The sequence below is a fragment of the Alligator sinensis genome, unplaced genomic scaffold, assembly GCF_000455745.1.
Source record: "Alligator sinensis unplaced genomic scaffold, ASM45574v1 scaffold506_1, whole genome shotgun sequence".
Classification (NCBI taxonomy): domain Eukaryota; kingdom Metazoa; phylum Chordata; order Crocodylia; family Alligatoridae; genus Alligator; species Alligator sinensis.
The window spans coordinates 1,426,976-1,447,811 of record NW_005842215.1 but is presented as its reverse complement, the minus strand read 5'-3'; the positions used below and the strand labels follow the sequence as shown (position 1 = coordinate 1,447,811).

At 44.2% G+C, this 20,836-nt stretch overlaps 1 protein-coding gene across 1 annotated transcript in view; it reads right to left on the bottom strand.

The window, feature by feature from the left end:
• The window catches only part of CPM (carboxypeptidase M), a 79,471-nt gene that overhangs the window by 26,950 nt on the left and 31,685 nt on the right, over positions 1-20,836 (bottom strand). The window contains exon 4 of the mRNA XM_006026975.3: positions 8,395-8,492. Within this exon, the coding sequence (XP_006027037.1) occupies positions 8,395-8,492 (98 nt within the window). The remainder of the gene's footprint in view (positions 1-8,394; positions 8,493-20,836) is intronic.

The window sequence follows — 20,836 nt, the reverse complement described above, 5'->3', positions numbered from 1 at the left end:
TTTCCCTATTTCTTCATAAATGGTAGGCAGCCCTTCAAATGTAAATGTCTCAGATTACATACTCTACTAATGACATTCATGGGCACGCAGGACTAGTACTTACCAAATGCACAGCAGTAAAAGCATGCTTATGTACAAAACATGATTACAGTCAAGCATACACCACCTAGTTTTATGGCTGTTGCTGTCGTATTCAATGTCCTTAAAGTTGTGCACTCAGCAACATGGCTGATGTCCATCATGTGCCATCAGTCCCATCATCTATTCCCCAGGGAAGAGTTTAAGGGAATACTTTATTTCAGTGGGGTTGTAGGTTTTTTTGCTTTCGTTTTGTTTGTTTACAATGTACGTGCTGCACTGCATTCATTAGAGAAGGCAAGGTTGAAGAAATTTACTTTATACTAGAAGCAAAAGGTGGCAAGTCTTGAGAGGGACCTTAGTTCCTGTGGGAACACATTGCACAGTCTTGAACAGGCCCCTTCTAAAGCTCCATCTCCTGCTGAGATGAAACTTAACCTGCTGGGGGACGGGGTCCTATTGAGCCTAAGGAACACACTTGGCAACTTCTGTTGTCATCCCTGAGCTCCTGGTTATCTTTTAGCTATGCTGGGCCCTGGTCAGCGAGTGTTCTGAAGATCAGGACCAACACTTGATATTTGCTTGTTATTCTGCAAAAAGCCACTGTGGGGAACAGGGCAGATCAGATTGTGCTCACTGTAGTCTGTCTTGCTAAAGAGACAGGCCACAGTATTCCATACTATTTGGAACATCTTAAGGTAGCTTTATGCCCAGGCATATTGCATGTCTGCAGTTCTGATAGAAAATGACAATCATTATATAAAATCCCAGGAAAACTTTCCCCTGGGTCCCAAGGGTTAAGATGGCCATCAAGTTTCCCTAGGTGTTTTCAGATGTCACCAGAAACTAGAAACAATGGACAAAGCAGAGGCAGAAGCAAATCCCTTCAGTAGCACTTAGTAGGGGTCTTAAAATTGCAAAATATGCATCAGTGACTATGGCTACCCTGCATTCACAATGTGTGATTGCAGTTCAGGTGGCTATCCCTGAACTAGCTTTATATTAGCTATCTCAGGTATGAATAGCTGGTAAGCTGCAGTATGACAGAGCTCAGCGTGGGCTTCAAAAAACCCACTGGAAAAGCTAACTAAATATTCAAGTGTTTAGACCAGTGGTTTTCAACCTGTGATCCACAGACCTCTGGGGATCTGCAGACTATGTTTAAGGGGTCTGCAAAAGATGACTATGATCAAAAGTATGTGAATACCTACACTTACACATCAAAGTGGTCTGCACCTCCATTCAAAATTTCCAAAGGGGTCTGCAACTGAAAAAAGATTTAAAACCACTGGTTTAGACCATGTTGACCTCTGTACTGCTGGTTACCCCATGATCAATACCCGAGTTAGCCATCTTAAACCCAGTTCAATGGTGTGACTGCAGTATAGGCATACCTAGCATCTCCAAGCACCCATGCTGACCTAATGACATGTGTAGCCTTTTGGTGCTGAGGTATACAAATACTGCTAGTTTCAGTGCACCGCATAGCACTTCTCGTTAGTAAGTCAGTATGAAAGTGGTCAGAACTAGACATGGTACTGAGCGCCAGAAACTCACAGGTTTTGGCTCCAGCTACTGAGTGTATTGACTTCGTAAAACTAGGGTGACATAACACTAGCATAACTCCATCTAGGGCAATGCAGTTGCAGCAGAGATTAAACTGGCCCTGTTGACTCTGCTACTTCTAGAACACTTGCATAAACAATATATGTCTTTAATATTAGACTTAGTTATGTTTAATATGTTGAGATGTTTAATACTTGTACAAAACTATTAAAGATGGCCCAGACATACACTATTGTGTTTGCTTTTTGTTTTTCTTTTACTCTGGAACAAGCTATAGCAGGTTTAAAATGGGTTTGTGCTGGCACTGAAAGTTAGGAATTTAGCAGGAAGGAAAAAAGGCCACTACACAATTAAACATTTCCCTTTTTCATGCTCCTTGCTTAGCATCTTTATTTTTTTCCTTGCGCCTTACTACAGTGCCCCATTTCTTGCAATGGAAAAAGTATTACATAGTTGTAATTAAAGGAGAATTGTGTGAATGGGATGGTTTGGGGGGTTCGTAACAAGATACTGAACTGGAGCTTTCATTACAGAGGACTTGGCTTGACTAACTTTAAAAAAAGTTAAAAAGAATCCATGTGCTCAGGTAGCCCAGTGGTGAATGAAACTAAAATATCCAGGTAGGTAACATTTACTGGCTTTAGTTTATGTGCAGTTGCCCTTGCACCTTTTTCACCATGACAGAAGATCGTATCGCATGTGGATTCATTGTCTTCAGTGGTAAAACTGATGACTAAAACATCACTGCAACTGCTTGGAGGGCTATAGCTCCATTCTGTGACCTTCTCTGAAGTTTCAAAATGTTTTGCTTGCATTAAAGATTTTTATTTCCAAACATTTTAGTGAAAATAGAAATTGTCAATATGTCTTTTTTTCAGTTCAGTAGTGAATAAGAGTGAGTGTTGGAGGGGGTGAGAGGTCACAGCCTCTGACTAGGCAGGGTACTGACCCAGGTCATACTAGATTACAACTCAAGTCCTTCTCTGCCTGATTCTTAACAACATAGGATGAAAGTCTTTACTCTGAATCAAGCAGAGATTCTCACGTGGAAGATGACATGATTCACTCCCCCTTCCTTCCTACCAGATGAAATAACACACCTCACAACTCTGCAAATCACTGCAATTTTGACAAAACAACATATTTTGGATGCAACTTAATTTAGCTGACAGTGATTCATACCTCTGGTCATCAGTTGATATCTGGCCTGGTTAAATGATAGAAAGTCCAACAATTTTAACATTGTTTTCAAATCCAGTTCAGATACAGCGAAGTGGGAAAAACTTGGCCAAACAGAATGCAAGTTTGTTCCAGGTCTCTCAAAAACACACTAATTTTACTGATATAACTCTGATCCTGCAATGGTATGCTATGAGGGACCGTGCATAGCAAATCAATGCATACTGCACACTCAGTGCAACAACAATCTGCTTAATAGATTATAGGAGAAGTTGAATCTCTCAGCAGGGAGTAGCCTAACAGAATTTTATATTCAACTTTTCTGATGCTTTGCACTCTGAGACTGTTTCCTGTAATCTGAAATCCATTGCTGGACAAATAGGAAAAACAAATACTAACTGGGAACGCCTACACAAGGTACTTAATGTGCAGTAGCCTAACAACACTGCTCCGTAGCACGTCACAGCACTGACAGTGCTAATATGCTACTGTTCAGTATTATTACGCTATTGCACAGTAGCGTCACTAAAAAGGTATTTCCTGGCACTACTGCGCAGTAACTCTAGTTACTGTGTATTTAGTTAGTACTTCATTAAACAAGTACTAAATTAAATAGACAGTAACTCCTGCACATTAATGAACACGCAGACGTACCCACTGTGAATATTGTAAATCCATATGCAGAATATAGGCCAAAGGTGATTATAGATCCCAGAAATAAACTTTTCAGAAACATGTCTCAGCTAGTCAATTGCTGTTTTTTTTTCAAAAATACAAATGTGCATGTGATTGCTTTATTTCAGTTAAGCCTCAAGACTCTGGTCATTTAAAGGAGAATTTGACCAACTGAAGTAGTGAAATGTGGCAGAAATGTAATAAATGCATGTATATATGGCTTTCCCTCCCACAAGAAGCCCGTCATACAACATGGTCCGTTTCAGTTGAGGCTCTGTACATGGATAGCTTCACAGTCATATTTTTAGCTTGGCCACTTGAGTAAAACAAAGTAAACTCAGTTTAATTTGGAGAAATCTATCCTCAGCAAGACTTGAGAAAAAAATCATAAAGGATCACACTTGCAGGGGCCCAGCAGGTAGCACAATGTTAAGGGGCAACCAGCATGTGTTTATAGCAGGCAGACCCTGCCTGACTAACCTGATTTCTTTTTATGACTATGTCACAAAGTGCTGAGATGCAGGGGAGGAAGTAGATATTATTTACCTGGCTTTTAAAAAGGTTTTTGACACAGTGTCTCACCCAATTTTTACGAGCAAACTGAGTAGCTGTGATGTGGATTTTTTCCACAGTAAGGTGGGTGAAAAACTGACTTATGGGACAAACCCAGAGTGGTGGTGGATGGGTTGGTTTCTTCCTGGAGGGATGTGGGCAGTGGTGTCCCCCAAGGCTCTGTTCTTAGACCAGTACTGTTTAATATCTTCATCAGCGATTTGGATGAAGGTGTTGAAAGCACCTTGTCCAAATTCACAGATGACACTAAACTATGGGGCAGAGTAAACACACTGGAGGGCAGAGAGCAAATTCAAGCAGATTTGGACAGACTGGGGAAGTGGGCAGATCAGAATAGGATGCAATTCAACGAGGGCGGGGGGGGGGGGTACCATTCTGAGAGCCACAACAGTGGAAAGAGATATCAGAGTCCTGGTTGACGCAAAAATGGACATGAGTCGCCACTGTCATGAGGTAATAAGCAAGGCTAACCGCACTCTTTCTTGCATCAGCAGGAGCATCACAGGCAGGTCTAGGGAAGTGCTAATTCCCCTCTATGCGGCATTGGTGAGGCCGCAGATGGAGTACTGCACCCAGTTTTGGGCGTCACACTTCAAGAGGGATGTGGATAACCTTGAGAGGGTTCAGAAGAGGGCTACTTGTATGGTTGAGGGCCTGCAGGTAAGACCCTATGAAGACAGACCAAGGGACCTGAATCTCTTCAGCCTCCGCAAGAGAAGGCTGAGAGGCGATCTTGTGGCTGCCTACAAACTCATCAGAGGGGGTCAGCAGGGAATAGGGGATACTCTGTTTACCAGGGCGCCCCTCAGGGTTACCAGAAATAATGGCTACAGACTGAAGGAGAACAGATTTAGATTGGACATCAGGAAGAATTTTTTTTTTTTTTTTTTTTTTTTTTTTTACAGTAAGGGTTGCCAAAATAGGGAATGAGTATCCAAGGGAGGTGGTGCTTTCCCCTACCCTGGAGGTGTTCAAGAGGAGATTAGACAGGCATCTGGCTGGGGTTACTTAACCCCAGTGCTCTTTCCTGCCTGGAGCAGGGGGTCAGACCCAATGATCTACCAGGTCCCTTCCAACTCTAGAAATCTATAAAATCCTTTACAGTTGTCACATTTGCTTCTGGGTCCATACACACAATAGTGAGAGAAAGAAGGCAGGGTAGAGATGCATCTTATAGACTAATTAAAGAGACTACAGTTAGTTAGACTTACTATATCTAGTCTATTTAGTTAGTCCAAAAGGTGCAGCTCTACCCTGCCTTCTGCCTGACTTCAGACTAACATAACTACTTACCTCTCTCTGCTCAGTATTTGTAAATTATAGCTGTAAGAAGGAAGCATATACTATGTAATCTGTAGCTTTCTAGATTTCAAGAATTTACACTGTCAAGTATATAATTCTGCTGAACTATTGCCAATTGCCTATGATTTTGGAATAACAATGAAATATATTCTTTTGATGTAACACTGACAGAACCTTAAGCCTGCCTATGAAAACATTTGTAGCTAAAGGATAAAATAAATGAAGTCTCCTCTTTCTTATATTTTTTACACTTAGGTGAGTTTCTTGATTAGAGTGGCTTATGAGTATCAGGAGGTAAACTGCCTCTCACCATGCAATAATCACTGTGCCTTTATTAAAAGGCATTCTTTCCACAATGTGAAGTGTGCAAATTCATTGCTTTGTATTCATAAAGGAAACTTTACAAATACTCTGTCTGGATAATATGCATATTATCCAGACAGAGTATTTGTAAAGTTTCCTTTATGCTTCAGATGATGAAAGAAAGGTCCAATGCACTCTCCATTGAGTTCTGGACCCAGGCCCTACATGTTAGAGTCTCTAGATATTTGACATTAGGTCCAGATACCACATAGGAAATTTAGGCTGGGATTCAAAATAGGCTGGGGGCAATGAGTCTCACTGAATTGCCTTACTGGGGTAGTATTAGAAGGTAAGTGGGGCAATGTGTAAATCAAAGTGAGTCAGTTAGGTGCCTAGGATCATTTACAATCAATGAAGAGTCTTCAGAGACTCCTAAGAGCGATTTAGATTTTAGCATCCTGGTGCTCTGTGTAAAGAAGGAGCAGCAGGCACCTCAATGGGCTATTCAAAAAGCCCAGAGCTGCCAAGATGTAGCCAATAGAAACATTTAATGCACAGTAGTGTGTGTTTGACTGTAGGCCCATATATCAAACTGTCCATTAAGCATCTCCATTTGCGTTGTGGAGTCCTACCACAGAGACAGTCATTGAGGGGAAAGACGCCAAATAATCTAGTCGTTAAAGCACTTGCTCAAGAAGCCTGGCAGCAGGCTTGTTTCTGCTTTTCAACTAATGACTAAAATGTAAAATATAAAAACAGTGCTGGAAGCAGAGACTGGAACCAAGGGGTGCTTGTACACACCATGGGGGTTTAATTCAGTTAAATTATCCCTCAATTGAAACAGTGGGTTTTTTAAAACATTGCTTCAATTTAGGGAGAATTAAACCAAACTAAACCCTCATGGCGTGTGCACAAGGTTGGGGGCCCGATCCTTACCTGCCCCTCCGGCAGTAGGGGCAAGGGAGTGGGGAGCGAGCTGTTGGCAGGCTGAGCAGTCCCTGAGCTGCGGGGAAGGGGGTGGGGAGGATGCTTCCTTCCATGCTGGCAGCGCCTGCCAGGCAGCACCCACCTGCTGGCACCTGGCCTGGGCCGTTCCAGGGGGCACTGCAGCTGAGTAGGGAAGCATTGGCCTCCACGCAGCCACAGAGGGAAGCACTGGGCCCCGCAAAGCTCAGGCAGGCAGACTCCAGGAAGAAGAAGGAAAAAAAAAAAAAAAAAAGATCAGGCTTGCTGCATTCTTTTTTTTTTTTGCCCTTCAGTGGAGCCTGCCCGCACAGGCTGCTGCTGGGCTGCACAGCCTGAGCTGCGCAAGGCCCAGTGCTTCCCTCCGTAGTTGTTGCACTTTGTTAGGACAGCAAACTAAAACACCTTGGAGGTGTTTTACCTTGCTACGTATCAAAGAAATTTAAAGCGCAGTATGCCACTGTGTGTGTAAACAGCAATGCCATTAAAGCAGTGTAAAAGGGCATTTAAGCCACTTTAGAGGCCAATTCTGTGGCTTGTACAAAGGCTCTAGGATTTCAAATCTCCCATAGCAGTGTCATAACCATAATATTAAGAGTCAGGCTCCATTCTTGCTTGCTCTCCTTTTGGTCTCAGCTGCAGAGTAACCTAGCTTCAACAAGAAGGGTGGCATGCCTATTTTGTAGCCTGGTGGTTATGGCACTCCTTGGGAAGGGAGCAGTGATGGTCCAAACTTTCCCAGGTTAAGGAAAACTTAAAGGTCATATGCTCCTCTTTTGGGCAAGTGGTCTAATGACCAGGCTATTGGGCAAAATGTAGGTAAGACTCCCATCAAGAACTGTGACCTGAATTCAGTGCTGTCGATGCAAGTTAGGTGGCAGAAAAAATATCTGTTTCTCTTGGGCTTAGGTGGAGGAGTTAAGATGCTTCCTAACAATATTCAGATATTGTGATATGCCCAATTGCACAAATTGCTTCTAAATACATGGATGTCCAAGACACTTTGCAGTCCCAAATGGAGACACCTATGTGTTTGGAATTTAGATACCTAAAGAGTTTTATGGCTGCTGGCCCAGGGCTATTTTGAATTTCTCTGTGGAACTTTGGTGGAGTCAGGCACCTAAAGAAACATTTGGAATTTAACTCCTAGTGTTTTCACTCTGAAGTTTTAGAAGGGACCTGTAACAGATAAGAGATAAGGCTTTATAAAGTTTAAAAAATGTAGGTCTTTCCTGGGCTACATAACAGACTGGATTAGTGAAAGTGGCAGTTTCACAGGCCTGAGTTAAACAGAACCGAGTTATACAAAGGGAGTGTCTTAGTCCATCTAATTTTTTTTCTGCATATTTCACATACATCTATAACTCTGTAGCACATTTTGGAGAAAGGAAGCCTTTGTTAAAAAAGTCCCCCAAGTGAAGGTGTTGGAGTTCAAAACAAACACTCCTAAGGCCTTCCACCCAAACCGGGGAATACCAGATTTGACATTCCTGAGATGTCTGAGGTTAAGCAAAAATCCACAAAACAGAAATACTTATTTAAAACCACCTTTGTCCATCCTGAAGTGATAAAAAGGGAACAAGTCCAACTGAAAAAAAAAAATCTTGTAGGTCATCTTTAACAGTGTGGAAGCTGCTAAAAGACTGGGGTTGAACCCAATAAAAGCAGTATGTGCATGAAAAAAACTTCCTTCTAAGATCCCTGGTAAGCATGTTGCTATAAATGACATTGCAGAAATTGAAATTGTAGACGTACCTCATCCCCATGCATATTAGCAATATACTTGAACTCTGGTATGCCAATCCTATGTTTGGTTGGACACCTTCCCAGAACAAGAACCCACAGGTTTCTACCTTTAAGAGGGGAAGGGGAAAAAAAAAAATAATTTTACAAAAAGTGTCAAACAATACAAAATTAAAAATAAATTAAGGGTTGTCCAGTATAGAACAAACCCTGCAGTCTACCCTCCACACAGCTTACAAAAATAGAACTCTAAAATAATATCTATTTATTGTTAGATATCAGAACTGTATATTGTTTTTCCTTCAAAGCCGAAGTTAAATATGAATGAGGTTATTTTCTTGTTTACCAAAACTGTACTTTTTGAAGTATTTACCCATACTTTAAACAAATTTAATTTTTTCATTCATGCTTATTGAGCAAGATAGATCTGAAGATAAACACTAAGAACCAGCTACTAACAAAAAAATTAAAAACACATCTTTGGGTAATACTTTGCCTGTCCTTAAGTAAACTATTTCAACACCATATAAAGCAAGAGTATCAACTTGCACAATAAAAATGTTCATGGACTGTTAGTTAGACATCTGGAGACATTATTGTAACCAAATTTATTTTTCTAAGATCAATATGGATGAGTCATAAAAATGAGTTAATTGTAATTACCACTAATAGACCTGAACTAGAATGACTAAGAACCCTGATTTCAGTTAGGAAAAAAAATTGAGTTTTGGAAACTCGTGAATCAAGACAAGCCTGAATCTTTTCATAGCACAAAAAGTCTCAAAAGCACAAGATTTTGTTTCAGAAACCTTTTTTCTGAAATTAAAATGCTTTTTGGTGGGCTGCAGAAAAAGTGGCGGTTTTGAATGAAGTTTACTTCATAGCTGTCTGCCAGAGAACTGCAGCAATGACATTGGACCAGGCTCATAACAAGAGCCAGAGCCTGATGGGTAGCTCAGAAACTAAGGTGTCTAGAAGCCCTTTTCAACAGCCCACCTAGTCATGTGGAAAGGAAGCCAGGAAGCCTTTGGAATTCATCTGGGCAGAACTCTTCTGGCAGCTAATATCCAGAATCAATTTGAATTAATTGATTTAAATGAAACTTTGGCTGCGGGTTGGGAGCTGTTTCTTGCATGCAGAAGACACACTAGAACAAACAATGCTTTAGGGTACTCACTTAGGGTATGGGAAACAAGAGGCTCAATTCCTGATCTGAATCAGAAAGAACAAGAACATTGAACCTCGGCCCCCCTTATTGCAACTGATTACCCTACCCACCAGTCCATTGGTTATTTTGGGTCCAAAACTGCCTTTTAAAATGCTGTTCTGTCCTGATACAGAAAAATAAATAAATAATACATCTTACATTTTCATGAGATGGGCAAGCCATTTTCTGCACAATTCCACCTGGATGTGCTGGCTCAAATCAGGCTTTCAGATAGGCTGTAAGGAAACTGGAAGCCTGAAACTCCTGCTAGGGGAAAGGGGAAGAAGGGAAGTTTTTCGCTGATTTTTTTCTAACCCACTCTAGTGATAGCTCACTGATTTCTGACTAGGGTGCAGTGATACCCTAGGTGCTGTGAGACCCTATTAAGGGTGATGCACCATATTAGCACTCTTAGGTACACAAACACCTACACAATTCACAAGATATACCAGAGATTTCAACAGAAGAATTTAACCGTTATTTTTCTGGTTCAAGTTAAATCAGAGTCCCCCACAGCATGCTTTCCAGCCCCTGGGCTGTGCTGTCTGCTCCAGAGAGCAGGGCTGGCTCTGCCCCTCTGCTCCCTAGCTAGAGCAGGGAGGGCTGGCTGACCAGGGGATGGGGTTTGAGTGGGGAAGTGCAAGCCTGTCTGGAGATTCAGCCCACTCTCCAGGGCTGGGGACGACTGCCCCCCAACCGACAGGCAAACCCCAGCTGGGGTCTGAGGCCAGGGAGGAGGGTTAAATACCTCTTCCCCCTCTCAAACTTTCTGCTGGCTACAACTGTGGACTACAAATCTCAGAGGCACCTGGAAACAGGAAGAGGAAGTGATGAGTAACCCTGACGGGTCCTGCTGCTGTAATTCTGGACTGCAAATCCCAAAGACCTCGGGGGCAGCAGGAGAAGAAGTGAACACACAACAACAGAGCTGTGCTCTAGTGATGCCCTGCCCCCCCGGGTTTCTGGCCTGAGCCACTGCAGGTATGTGGCTGCATTTCCTGACTCAAAAGATAAGTGTCTGTTCACTTCTTTTTCAAATTAATCTGTGCAGTTTAGACTAACCTGCAAAGACTGAATCGATTCAGCCTCAGGCTTTTTGAATGTCTGTACTTAGCCTGAGAACTGCTGTAAGAGCTGCTGGTGCCCGGGTCCAGTTTTACCATCATTACTCAGTGGACTAGCGCTATGCTGGTTGCAGAAACTGCAGAGTTTAAAGTGGGAACCAACATGCAAAAGACCTTTGGACAAGAAGTAGAGCAATCAGCTTGAGAAAGTAAAATTAGATTTGCTGAAACTCAGGACTATGTCAACTGCAAACCCTACCTGAAATACAACCAGAGCACACATTACTTAACTAGAAACACTGCAGTGGTGGTCCACCTCCAGCCCACAGGGCCTTGTCACCTGGCCTGTAGGGCACCCCCATGGGTCTGGAAATTTGGCAGCTGGGGAATAAATAGTTTTTTCTGCCACCTAACTTGTATTTCTCTTGGGCTTAGGTGGAAGCGTTAATTGTTGTGGCTTCCTAAGCCATGGCAATTAACGCTGCCACCACCATTCCCTAGCTGCCAAATTTCCAGACCCAATGGGAGTTCTGTAGGCTGGAGGAAATAGCCTCCACACTGACTTGCACTGGTGTGTGGGGCCACTCTATGGCTGGATTTAACACACAGGGCCACCCTGCACACTGACCTCAAGCTAGATGTGGCCTGCAGACTGACACCACCCATGAGATCTAGCCCACAGGCTAGCCCCACACCATTCTTCCAGACTCTGCAGGGCCAGGAGGCTGAGCACCACTGAGTGAATTCAGATAAGACTTGTCCTATACATATTGTGCAATCATACCCGTATGGTTATTTCTATTAACAGCCTACTGTTATGCAGCATCTCAGCTATAATAAAAAAAAAAAAAAACCCCAGGAAAAGCCATTTTAAGTGATAGGTACATATTATTCATATTTCAATATCAAAATTAATTATAAATAACTATAATATTCAGAGTAAGAATCAACATAAAAGTGCATAGTAACAAAACTACTGCTTTGTTTGGTGAAACTGTGTGCCTGCTGTTTTCAATCAATGCATTTTTAAGCTACTTATCATCAGATGTGTAGTACTTCAGAGTGAACTATTTGCAATTGATTGCTGTTTGTTGATGCATTATATATACACTTTACCCCAAATCAGACTTAATGTTGCATGTATTCAAATCAGAAAATATTTGTGACCATTAGAGCTTCAGTCTGATTATTCGATCATTTGTAGTCATGAAGTTTCAAAAACTTGCCTGCACAAGACATTTGGTGTTTGTTCCCCATCCTAAATACCTGGGTGATCAGTTTGATAACGAATACTGGGAATCCTCCATGGAAAATACATGTTTAAGGTATTTATTTGATATACAAGCTGATTTTCAAAGAGCTAGACTGACTGGGAATTCTTCATAAAGCACACGCACACACTCCCCTCCTCATCCACCTTAAAAGAGCCCTAAAGTTCACTTCATATTTAGTTAATACAATTCAATCAGGTCTCAACAACCAATACTGTTACTATCTAGGAACACTTTACTGCACAAATAATCACAGTGGTATCAGAACTACCTGCAGAGTTAAGTTTCTACTTAATGTAATAAAAGGTGATAGAATCTAACCTTCAACAGCAAAGGCCAGACACAATAACTGATGGAAAAGAAACCAAGTATTTAAGAGCTACTGCAGCAGCTGAGCATCTTCAATAAAAACATCCCACATCAATAGCAAGTTCCTAATGAATTTCATGAAGTCACTGGCCCTTCTCCCTTTTTTGGCACAAAAATATGCTTTAAGTATACTTTTGATGGGGAGTTAAGATGGATTAGGGCTGGGGTGCTCAACCTTCTTCCACCTTGGCAGGCCAGATGGGTAGTGCCCAATCTGTTTCTGGGCTGGATCTGGCTGGTGGCCCCGATCCAGAACCCAGGGTGGGAGCAGTGGAGCCCTATCTGGCAGCGTGGAGTGGGGCAGAGGGTAGCACATCCCCAATCAAGCCATGCAGAGCAAAGGGGCCCCAACCTGTCCCCAAAGCAGGGAAGGGGCTGTGACCTGACCCCAACCTGACCATAGAAGAAGAAGAGAGCATGGTCTGGCCCTGATTCAGTTGTGCAGAGAGAAGGGAGTGGCAAGCCCCAATCCAGATGTGCAGGGGGAGGGGGTTATGGCCTGGCTCTGATCTGCCATGCAGGGTTTGGGAATTTGGCAGTGGGGGAGGGTGGCAGTATTAATGGCCACTGCTTCCCTGCCATCAAATTTCCTAACCTGTGGCCAGCCCTACGGGCCAGATACAATGGCTCCATGGGCCAAGAGGTTGAGAAACCCTGGATTAGAGAATAAAAAGGGCCTTTGAACTGTGAGAATCACAGCAGGGAGCCTCTCAAATAAGCAGGGCAGGGTAACACTTTAAAGACTAACTTGTTCAGAAAGGCATAAGCTTTCATAGGAGACCCTGCCCTGTCTTCTGCTTGACATCAGGCTAACACAGCTAATTACCTCTCTCTTCACAGACATTAGACTACTTTCATAAATGTGATCTCTGCCCCTGAACTGCCTGATATCCTCTGGAAGACTGTCCCCAGCAGGATTTCCTTGACGAAGGATCCTTTGCCCCCAGCAAGTGTATTACCAAGGGGTTTGCAATCTGTACTGTTGCAGTTCACCTGTCACTGTGACTCGAATAGAAATGTAGCTAAAGCTGCACCCATTGCTAGTCATTCTTAGCAGTATAAAAACATTATTTGCTCTAGCCCTAGAATGAAAAAACTTAAGTAAAACAGATTTTTTTAAAAATAAGTTTGACAATAAATGCTTTGGGAGGAGAAAAGGTAATTGTTCTGGCAAAGAGCCACTCCAGTTCCCCCCATGGAGATTCATAAACCAAACTATTTACCATATTTACTTGAATACAAGATGAACTCCCCCCCACAATCAGCATGGGGGGCATGTCTTACATCCATACACAAGGAAACCTCATGAAATAATACATTGTCCACCATTAAACTGCTGCCAAAAACAGCATGTGCTCAGCAATGAAAGCCAACTATGAAGTTGATTAAACACAGTCAACACTGAGCATGACTATAAAACACATGGCCCATATTGAGCAAACATGCTGATGAGAACCTACCACAAAGATAGGCTAGTGCAGCCCATTTGAATAAAACACATGGTAGTGCCCATTGCATGCAGTCCCCCTAGCACAGACTTTTTCAAGTCACGGTGAGGACTTAGGAACATGGGGTCAGGAACCACATCCTTGACCTCTGTGGTTAGATTCACAGGGGTGGGCAAAATGCAGCCTGTGGGCTGGATGCGGCTCGCCGGGCCATTCTATCCGGCCCAGGAGACTCCCCCCCAAAAAATCTAGAAAATAAATATTTATCTGGCCCGGCTGCCTGTCATGTGGGCCTCGATGGCTTGCCAAAACTCAGCAAGCGTCCCTCCGCCTGAAATAATTGCCCACCCCTAGGTTAGAACATCAAGGGAAGATAGCATGGTGTGAACTGCAGCCCCTTCAATTCCGCTGCACAATGCAGCAACATCCTGCCCTGTCACTCAAACCACAAGAACACCCTCCTCTCCCCAAGTAAGCTCACAGGACCAGAGCTGGATTGTTTTTGGGCCACTTTCAAGAACTGCACATCACCCCTTTTCCCTTTCTCCAGACCAACCTGAATCACACCTCAGTTTGCATAGCACTTTGTTTGCTTCATGGGCACAGCACATAATTTTTGATCAGTTTAAATGCTTAATAAAAAGTATGTTTGGTTTAAAACCAAGAAAAGAATTGTTCTCTGCATTTGCTTGGGCTTTACACAGTGGTACCCAGCTCATCCTAAAGTTCTGCTGCCACTGCTCATCATCCCAGGTCCCTGGGACTGTCTGCTCCCACCAAACACTGCTTGTGTCTCTGTGTATCATCACTTCTGGGCCAATCTAGAGGTGGTCTCTGAGAAAGCCACCATAGTATCCCTTATTTCTTCCTTCTCTAGAATGTAGCTTCTCAACACAGAACTAAAAAAACCCAATAGGGCAACTAGCAGCAATGGCCTCAAACGGAGGCAGAAGAAATTTAGGTTGGAAATAAGGAGAAACTTTCTGACTATGAGGATGGTCAGACATTGGAACAGGCTTCTTAAAGAAGCTGTGGAATTTTCATTCTTGGAAATTTTCAAGAGCAGGTTGCACAGACACTTGGCTGGGATGGTTTAGTCAGGGATGATCCTGCCTTGAGCAAGGGGCTGGACTAGATGACCTTGAGGTGCCTTCCAGTCCTACTTTCCTATGATCCACTACTGCTATCACCATGGTGTTGTTGCACTGCTGGGAAATTTAAGGAAAAGCTCCACATAGATAATAACTGAGTAGAGACGTGGGTTAATCTTTCCAGCACTTATATTTAGACATCTGGATTATAGTTTGTATAAGGGTCATCTAGATATGCTCCCATAAACTGAGCCCTTTAATTATTTTCTGGCATTTCCAGCTTCTAAGTATCAACCTTATCATTAAAGACTCAAATTAATTTTTTTGTAGTTTATATTGCTTAGCTTGTAGTACTTGATGAATTTCCAGGATAGATGATGTGCAACTTATTTCTATGTTCAGTGAATGACTGCTATATTGCAGGGGTTATCAACCTTTTTTGGTTGGGGTACCTCTGACAGCCAGTCAAGAAGTAGGGAGTCCCCCAGTGGCCAGTAGACAAGCTGGGGGGGAAGTCCCCTGCACAGCACACAGCAGCGAAGCCGGAAGTGCCGCTGCCATATACTCTCTGGGGCCTTCCAGAGTACTCCCAGGGATACACATACCCCTGGTTGAAAACCCCTGCTATATATTGGATAAATTCCACATGTAAAGTAAAGCTTTCTTTAAATCAACAATATCTAAATACTTCTTATTCTTGCACATGAAGTAATAATTATATACTCTCCTCTGAACTAGTAAATCTACTAAATAGATCCAGAAAGCCTTTCCTCATACCAGGCCAAAACAGGCATCAGTTAATCCATTAATAGCATTTCAAATAAGCAAGCAAGCTTGCATCTGCAACCACATCAGAGTGTAGGATACTTGGACTTTGAAGTGAATGCTGCTACAAGCCAGATCATGTAGTCCTTAGCAGTGTGATCAGATTTCTTGGTTTACTTGCATAAAATACCAATATCCCAAGCAAATCAGTCAAAGCAGAGGGAAGGGGATTAGGACATCAGATCCAACAGGAAGGAAATTCAATCATCTGTCCATGCTCTGGTCAGCCCTGTTGGATCTGCATCCTTTTTCAATTTGCCCTCGTGTCCGTTTCACCCACCAGCTCCCATTTCTCTATTTGATGTCTACCATCTCAACCTGCACAGCAACAGGTCTTTTTCTTGTTGAAATCAGGAGTAGCCAAGACTCTTAGGGCAGGGCTTTCCAACTGGTTGCCTGCCATGTAGCTTCTGAGGGGTTAATATATGGCTCCTGGGTTCCTGGTCTGGGCACTGCTCCTCTCCCCACCACTCCGATTGTCACTGGAGTCTCAGAGCTCGCCATCCCTTCTCCAGCTTCTGCTGCCTGACTCCTCCCTTGGAGACAAGGCTGAGGAAGCCCATGGCCAGGTGGCTTGGGGAGACCCAGGGACCTTGTGAAGCACAGCATGAGGGAGTAGCATTGTGCAGCATGTCATCCACTGCACAGCAGGAAGGACACATATGGTGCAGCAGATGGTGAGTGCCTGCAGTGCTGGGGGTGGGAGAGGAGGGAGGAGCAGTGCAATAGGGCACAGTAGGCAGCTTAGGGAAGTGTAGATTGCACAGTGCGCAGCCAGGGACCCTGCAGGCCACTCAGAACTTGGACAACCTTGTCCCAGTGTATGCACAAATGTATATTTGGAGCCATCTCAAAAGGGGAGGGGGATAAGTCAGAAACAATACAAGCGTAGCAGGATTTAAACATTGCTTTACTTGGGGCTTAGAGTTGTTCTTACTACATTTGGCTTGTCCACAGGTTATTGTTGGAACATTTAAGGAGCTCCCTTTTGGAAAGGGCTCCAAGTGTGCATTTGCCCATATCTTTACAGTACAACTGAGGGCTGTGTGGTGACCTGAATTCAGTTCTCTTTGATGTAATTTGCACAAAGTGGCTCTGCCCACCCACTAATTAGGAAAGCTGGCCTTGTTTCAGGGATCCTAAAGCATAGCTAAGAGCCAGCAAGAATCTATGTTGATCCATTCATGCTCTTTTAAAAAAGATCATAAAAACCAGACAACAATTCAACATGGTGAATAGGTCAAGTGCAAAAAACTCAAATAAACTCCCTCAAATAAGCTTGTTTATTGCAGTCACATTAACTTGTGTCTGTTACTTAATTAATCCTCCCTAGTACTGATTTTCAGATTAATTTGTCAGAGGTTTGTTTTATGTTAGGTAATAAATAGGGCTGTGCAAAGCTTCGGTCCATGATTCAATTTGGAGAAAATTTGGCCTGATTCGGAGGCTGAATCTCCAAATCCGAATTTGGGAGAAGCTTAGAAAACTTTCTGAATCGATTCGGAGGGTCCAAAAAGATTTGGAGGTGGTCTTTCAGGGGAACAGAAACTGAGAAGAGGGAGGGGGAGCAGGGCGGGGGGGAAGGACTGACATCTCTAGCTGGCCAGTGACTGTGATCTCTCCCTGAGTCCCCTTCCAATCACAGTGTCCTGGGGAGAGACACAGAAACAGCATATAAGCCTCTGTTTGCAGGCTTTCTGTGACTTTTGTGAGCTGTTTCTGCCTAAGCAACAACATCTGAAAGGTACTGGACTGGCTTAGCTTCCTAGTCAGTCTCTTGCTACTTTTTGGTCTTGGAAAAGATTGGATATAGCTTAGGTTACTAATTAGAATCCCTCTACTTATCCATTTCTTTCAATTTATATTTCTTCTTGGGTTCCCTCCCCCAAAAAAACTTTTAATAAAAGAAAGCTGCATTTCCCCTGGCAGTGTGATCCATCACTGTGCAGGGAAGCACACATTACACACACACACGCATACATCATAGAAGAAGAAGTAGTCAGATATTATTACAACATAGAAGAAGTCACACATTCATAGAAGGAGATTATATATAGTTATTAATAGTATTAATTATAATTATTAGTTACATACAGACTAAAAACAACACAGAAGAAGAAATCGGATTAACACAACATAGAAGTCAGACACAGTCGAAGAAAAAGAAAAAAAGGAGGAGGAGGAAAAAATAGATATTTTAGATACACTATGCAACAACACAGAACAGTAAATAAAACACAACACAGAAGTAGTCACAGATTCATATTAACATCACAGAAGTCAGGGAGAGTGTCACAGAAGATGACACCAAATTATATATAATTATTAATAATCATACCTAGTAAAAACCACACTAGGGACAGCACAGAACTCAGATACAGATTCACATAAGTCAGAGTCATAGAAGAACAAGAAAAGAAGAAGAGAATAGATTTTTAGGTACACTGTACACAACAACATAGAGCTGTAAACAAAACACAACACAGAAGAAGTCAGACACAGTCAGTCATATATCAGCGAAGACGTAATATATTCTATTATTAGTTACACACACACATTTTCCAGCACAGGAAAGATTAATATGAAGTGTGCTGGAAAGACAGGCACCAGGACTTCTGGCAGCGGAGGGAGAGGGGCCAGAGGGGGTAGGGGGAGAGCTAGAGCTGCAAGTCCCCCCCAACACCCAAACATAGATGCATCCTCTTTCCTGGCAGCCATGAAGGGCTTGGGCTGCCAGTGGAAGCAAAGAGGTGGGAGCAGTACCTGATGTCTCTGCACCTGCACCACCTCCCCTAACTCCGGAAATAGGCACCAACAGCAGAATGACAGTCTCCTTTACCCCAGTTTCATCTCCCAGCATGAGCCTCCCACTGCCAGAGGAGGAGCTGGAACCAAAGGACCTGAGCACACTAGCTAAAGAAATTCCAGGGGCTGAGGAATTTGATTTTGTGCTCTACACCCCTTAAAGTTCCCCAAGACCCAGGTCTCTTTCCTTGGAGGTTGAGGTTGAGGTTGTGGAGGCTCAGGCAAGTGGCTCAGCTGAGTCAGCTCCTCCTGCTGTTGTGCTTCAGCCTGCTGTGGAGGGGGATAAGGCAGGACCCCCACCCTCAACTCAGAAACAGAGGAGTAGGGTAGTGTGGGATCATTTTGAGGTGGCAGATGATCCCAAGTTTGCTATCTGTCAGCACTGCCAAAGGCAGATCAGCCAGGGCAAGGAGATGAAACACTTCACCACCACAGCGATGCTGCTGCATCTCAGGAGGCAGTACCCCCTTGCCCTTCCTCCTCAGCCTGGGCACCAGCCCAAAGGGAAGTCCCCTGCTTGCTCCAAAGCCCCTGTCCCCACAAAGCAGAGGCAGTGGGGAAAAGTCACAAAGAGGGGCGTCTTGCAAGGGCGAACAACATCATCCAGAGCATTGGGGAGATGCTTGCTCTGGATAGCTACCCCTTCTCCTTAGTTAAGTGGCCAGGGTTCAGGCAGCTCATGGCGCTTGTGGTCCCATCTTACCAAGTGCCCGCACGCACCACCTTTAGCAGTACGGTGGTACCCTCCCTGTATGAGGCATGCAGGGAGTACTTGAAGGACAAGCTGCGCAAGGCAGGGCCGCAGGTAGCCTTGCACTTCACCTCATCTGGAGCAGCTGGCGTGGTGATCACACCTACCTCTCCCTCACAGGGCACTGGTGCAATCAGTCAGGGTGTTGGTGGGCTGTCCTTGAAGTGGAGGTGATGGATGAGTCCCACATGGCAAGGGTGATCATGGTGACCATGAACCACATGGTACAGGGCAGGGCGAGGTCACCCACAGGTTCTTGGTCACCGGCAATGGGGACAATATGGTCAAGGCCACCCATGATGGCAACTTTGTTGGCATCCGCTGTGTGGCACACAGGCTGCATCTCATAGTCAGGGATGCCTTGGAGGGGGACAGGACTGCTGGTGATGGCGCCGTCACTACCACCCAGCTCATTTCCAAATGCAGGAGGTGGGCTACTTCCACCGCAGCATCCAGGGGGGCAAGATGTTGCGAGAGAAACAGGCAGGGCTGAGCATCCTGCAGAACAAAATCATGCAGGATGTGGAGACTCGGTGGAACTCCATATACCTGATGCTGGACAGGCTGGTGGAGCAACAGACAGCCATCCATGAGATGGCCTTGCTCGTGGAGATTGGAATTAGCAGTCCACTTAACAAAGCGGAGTGGGATACCATATCCCAGATCTTGGTGGTCCTCAAGCCCTTCCTTGAGGCCACTGAGACCCTCAGCACTGGCAATGCCCTCCTTAGTCAGGTGATCCCTGTAGTGAGGGAACTTGAGACCCAAATGGAGAAGTTCCAGGGGGATCAATGTTGCTGGCTGGGGCAAGCCATTGTCACCAGACATGCAGGCACTCGTGAGGCAGCTGAAGGAGGGCATCAGGAGATGGCTGGATCCCTTGCCAGGCCAGCCTCTGGCTTCTTTACTATTCCTTCCATCCAGGACCAGCACACACACATACCCAATACAGGTGCTCCCTCAGCCTGACAAAGGGCTTTTCAACCCGAAAGCTTGCTAATATATATTTCTCTAGCTATTCAGTTGGTCTACTAAAAGACACCAGATAGACCCAAAGGACCTTGTCTGCTAGCGCCATGTCCTTAGACCAACACCCCTAGCACCTGTCCCCAGTCAGCTGACCGGAAGGACACAGGGCCCTGGGCAGTGGGCACATTTAAGCCCCAGAGCTGGGGCTGGCAGGGAGAGTTCTCTGGCAGCTGCTAGACAAGAAGCTTCTGCAGGAGAGGAAAAAACAGCTCTAGTCTGGAACAGTTTGGCTGCCTGAGATGCTGCTGGTGCTACTGTGCTGCAGTGCTTACCTGTTGTTATTTAAAGTGGTGGACCAGACTGAGGCTGTAGGGGAGGAGGCAACCTCACTGGGGCACACTACCATGTCATGTAGAGACCCCAGTGCTAGTGAGGGCGCACCTTAACACACACACACACACACACACACACACACACACACACACACACACACACAGTGAAGATGTCTTAACACACATGCTGGAGAAGAAGCTCCTGCAGGAGAGGAAAGAAGGGCTCTGTCACAGTTTGGCTGCCTGAGATGCTGCTGGGGCTACTGTGCTAGGGCTCACTAAGTTCTTTTATTACCTGTTGTCATTTAAAGTGGTGGACTGA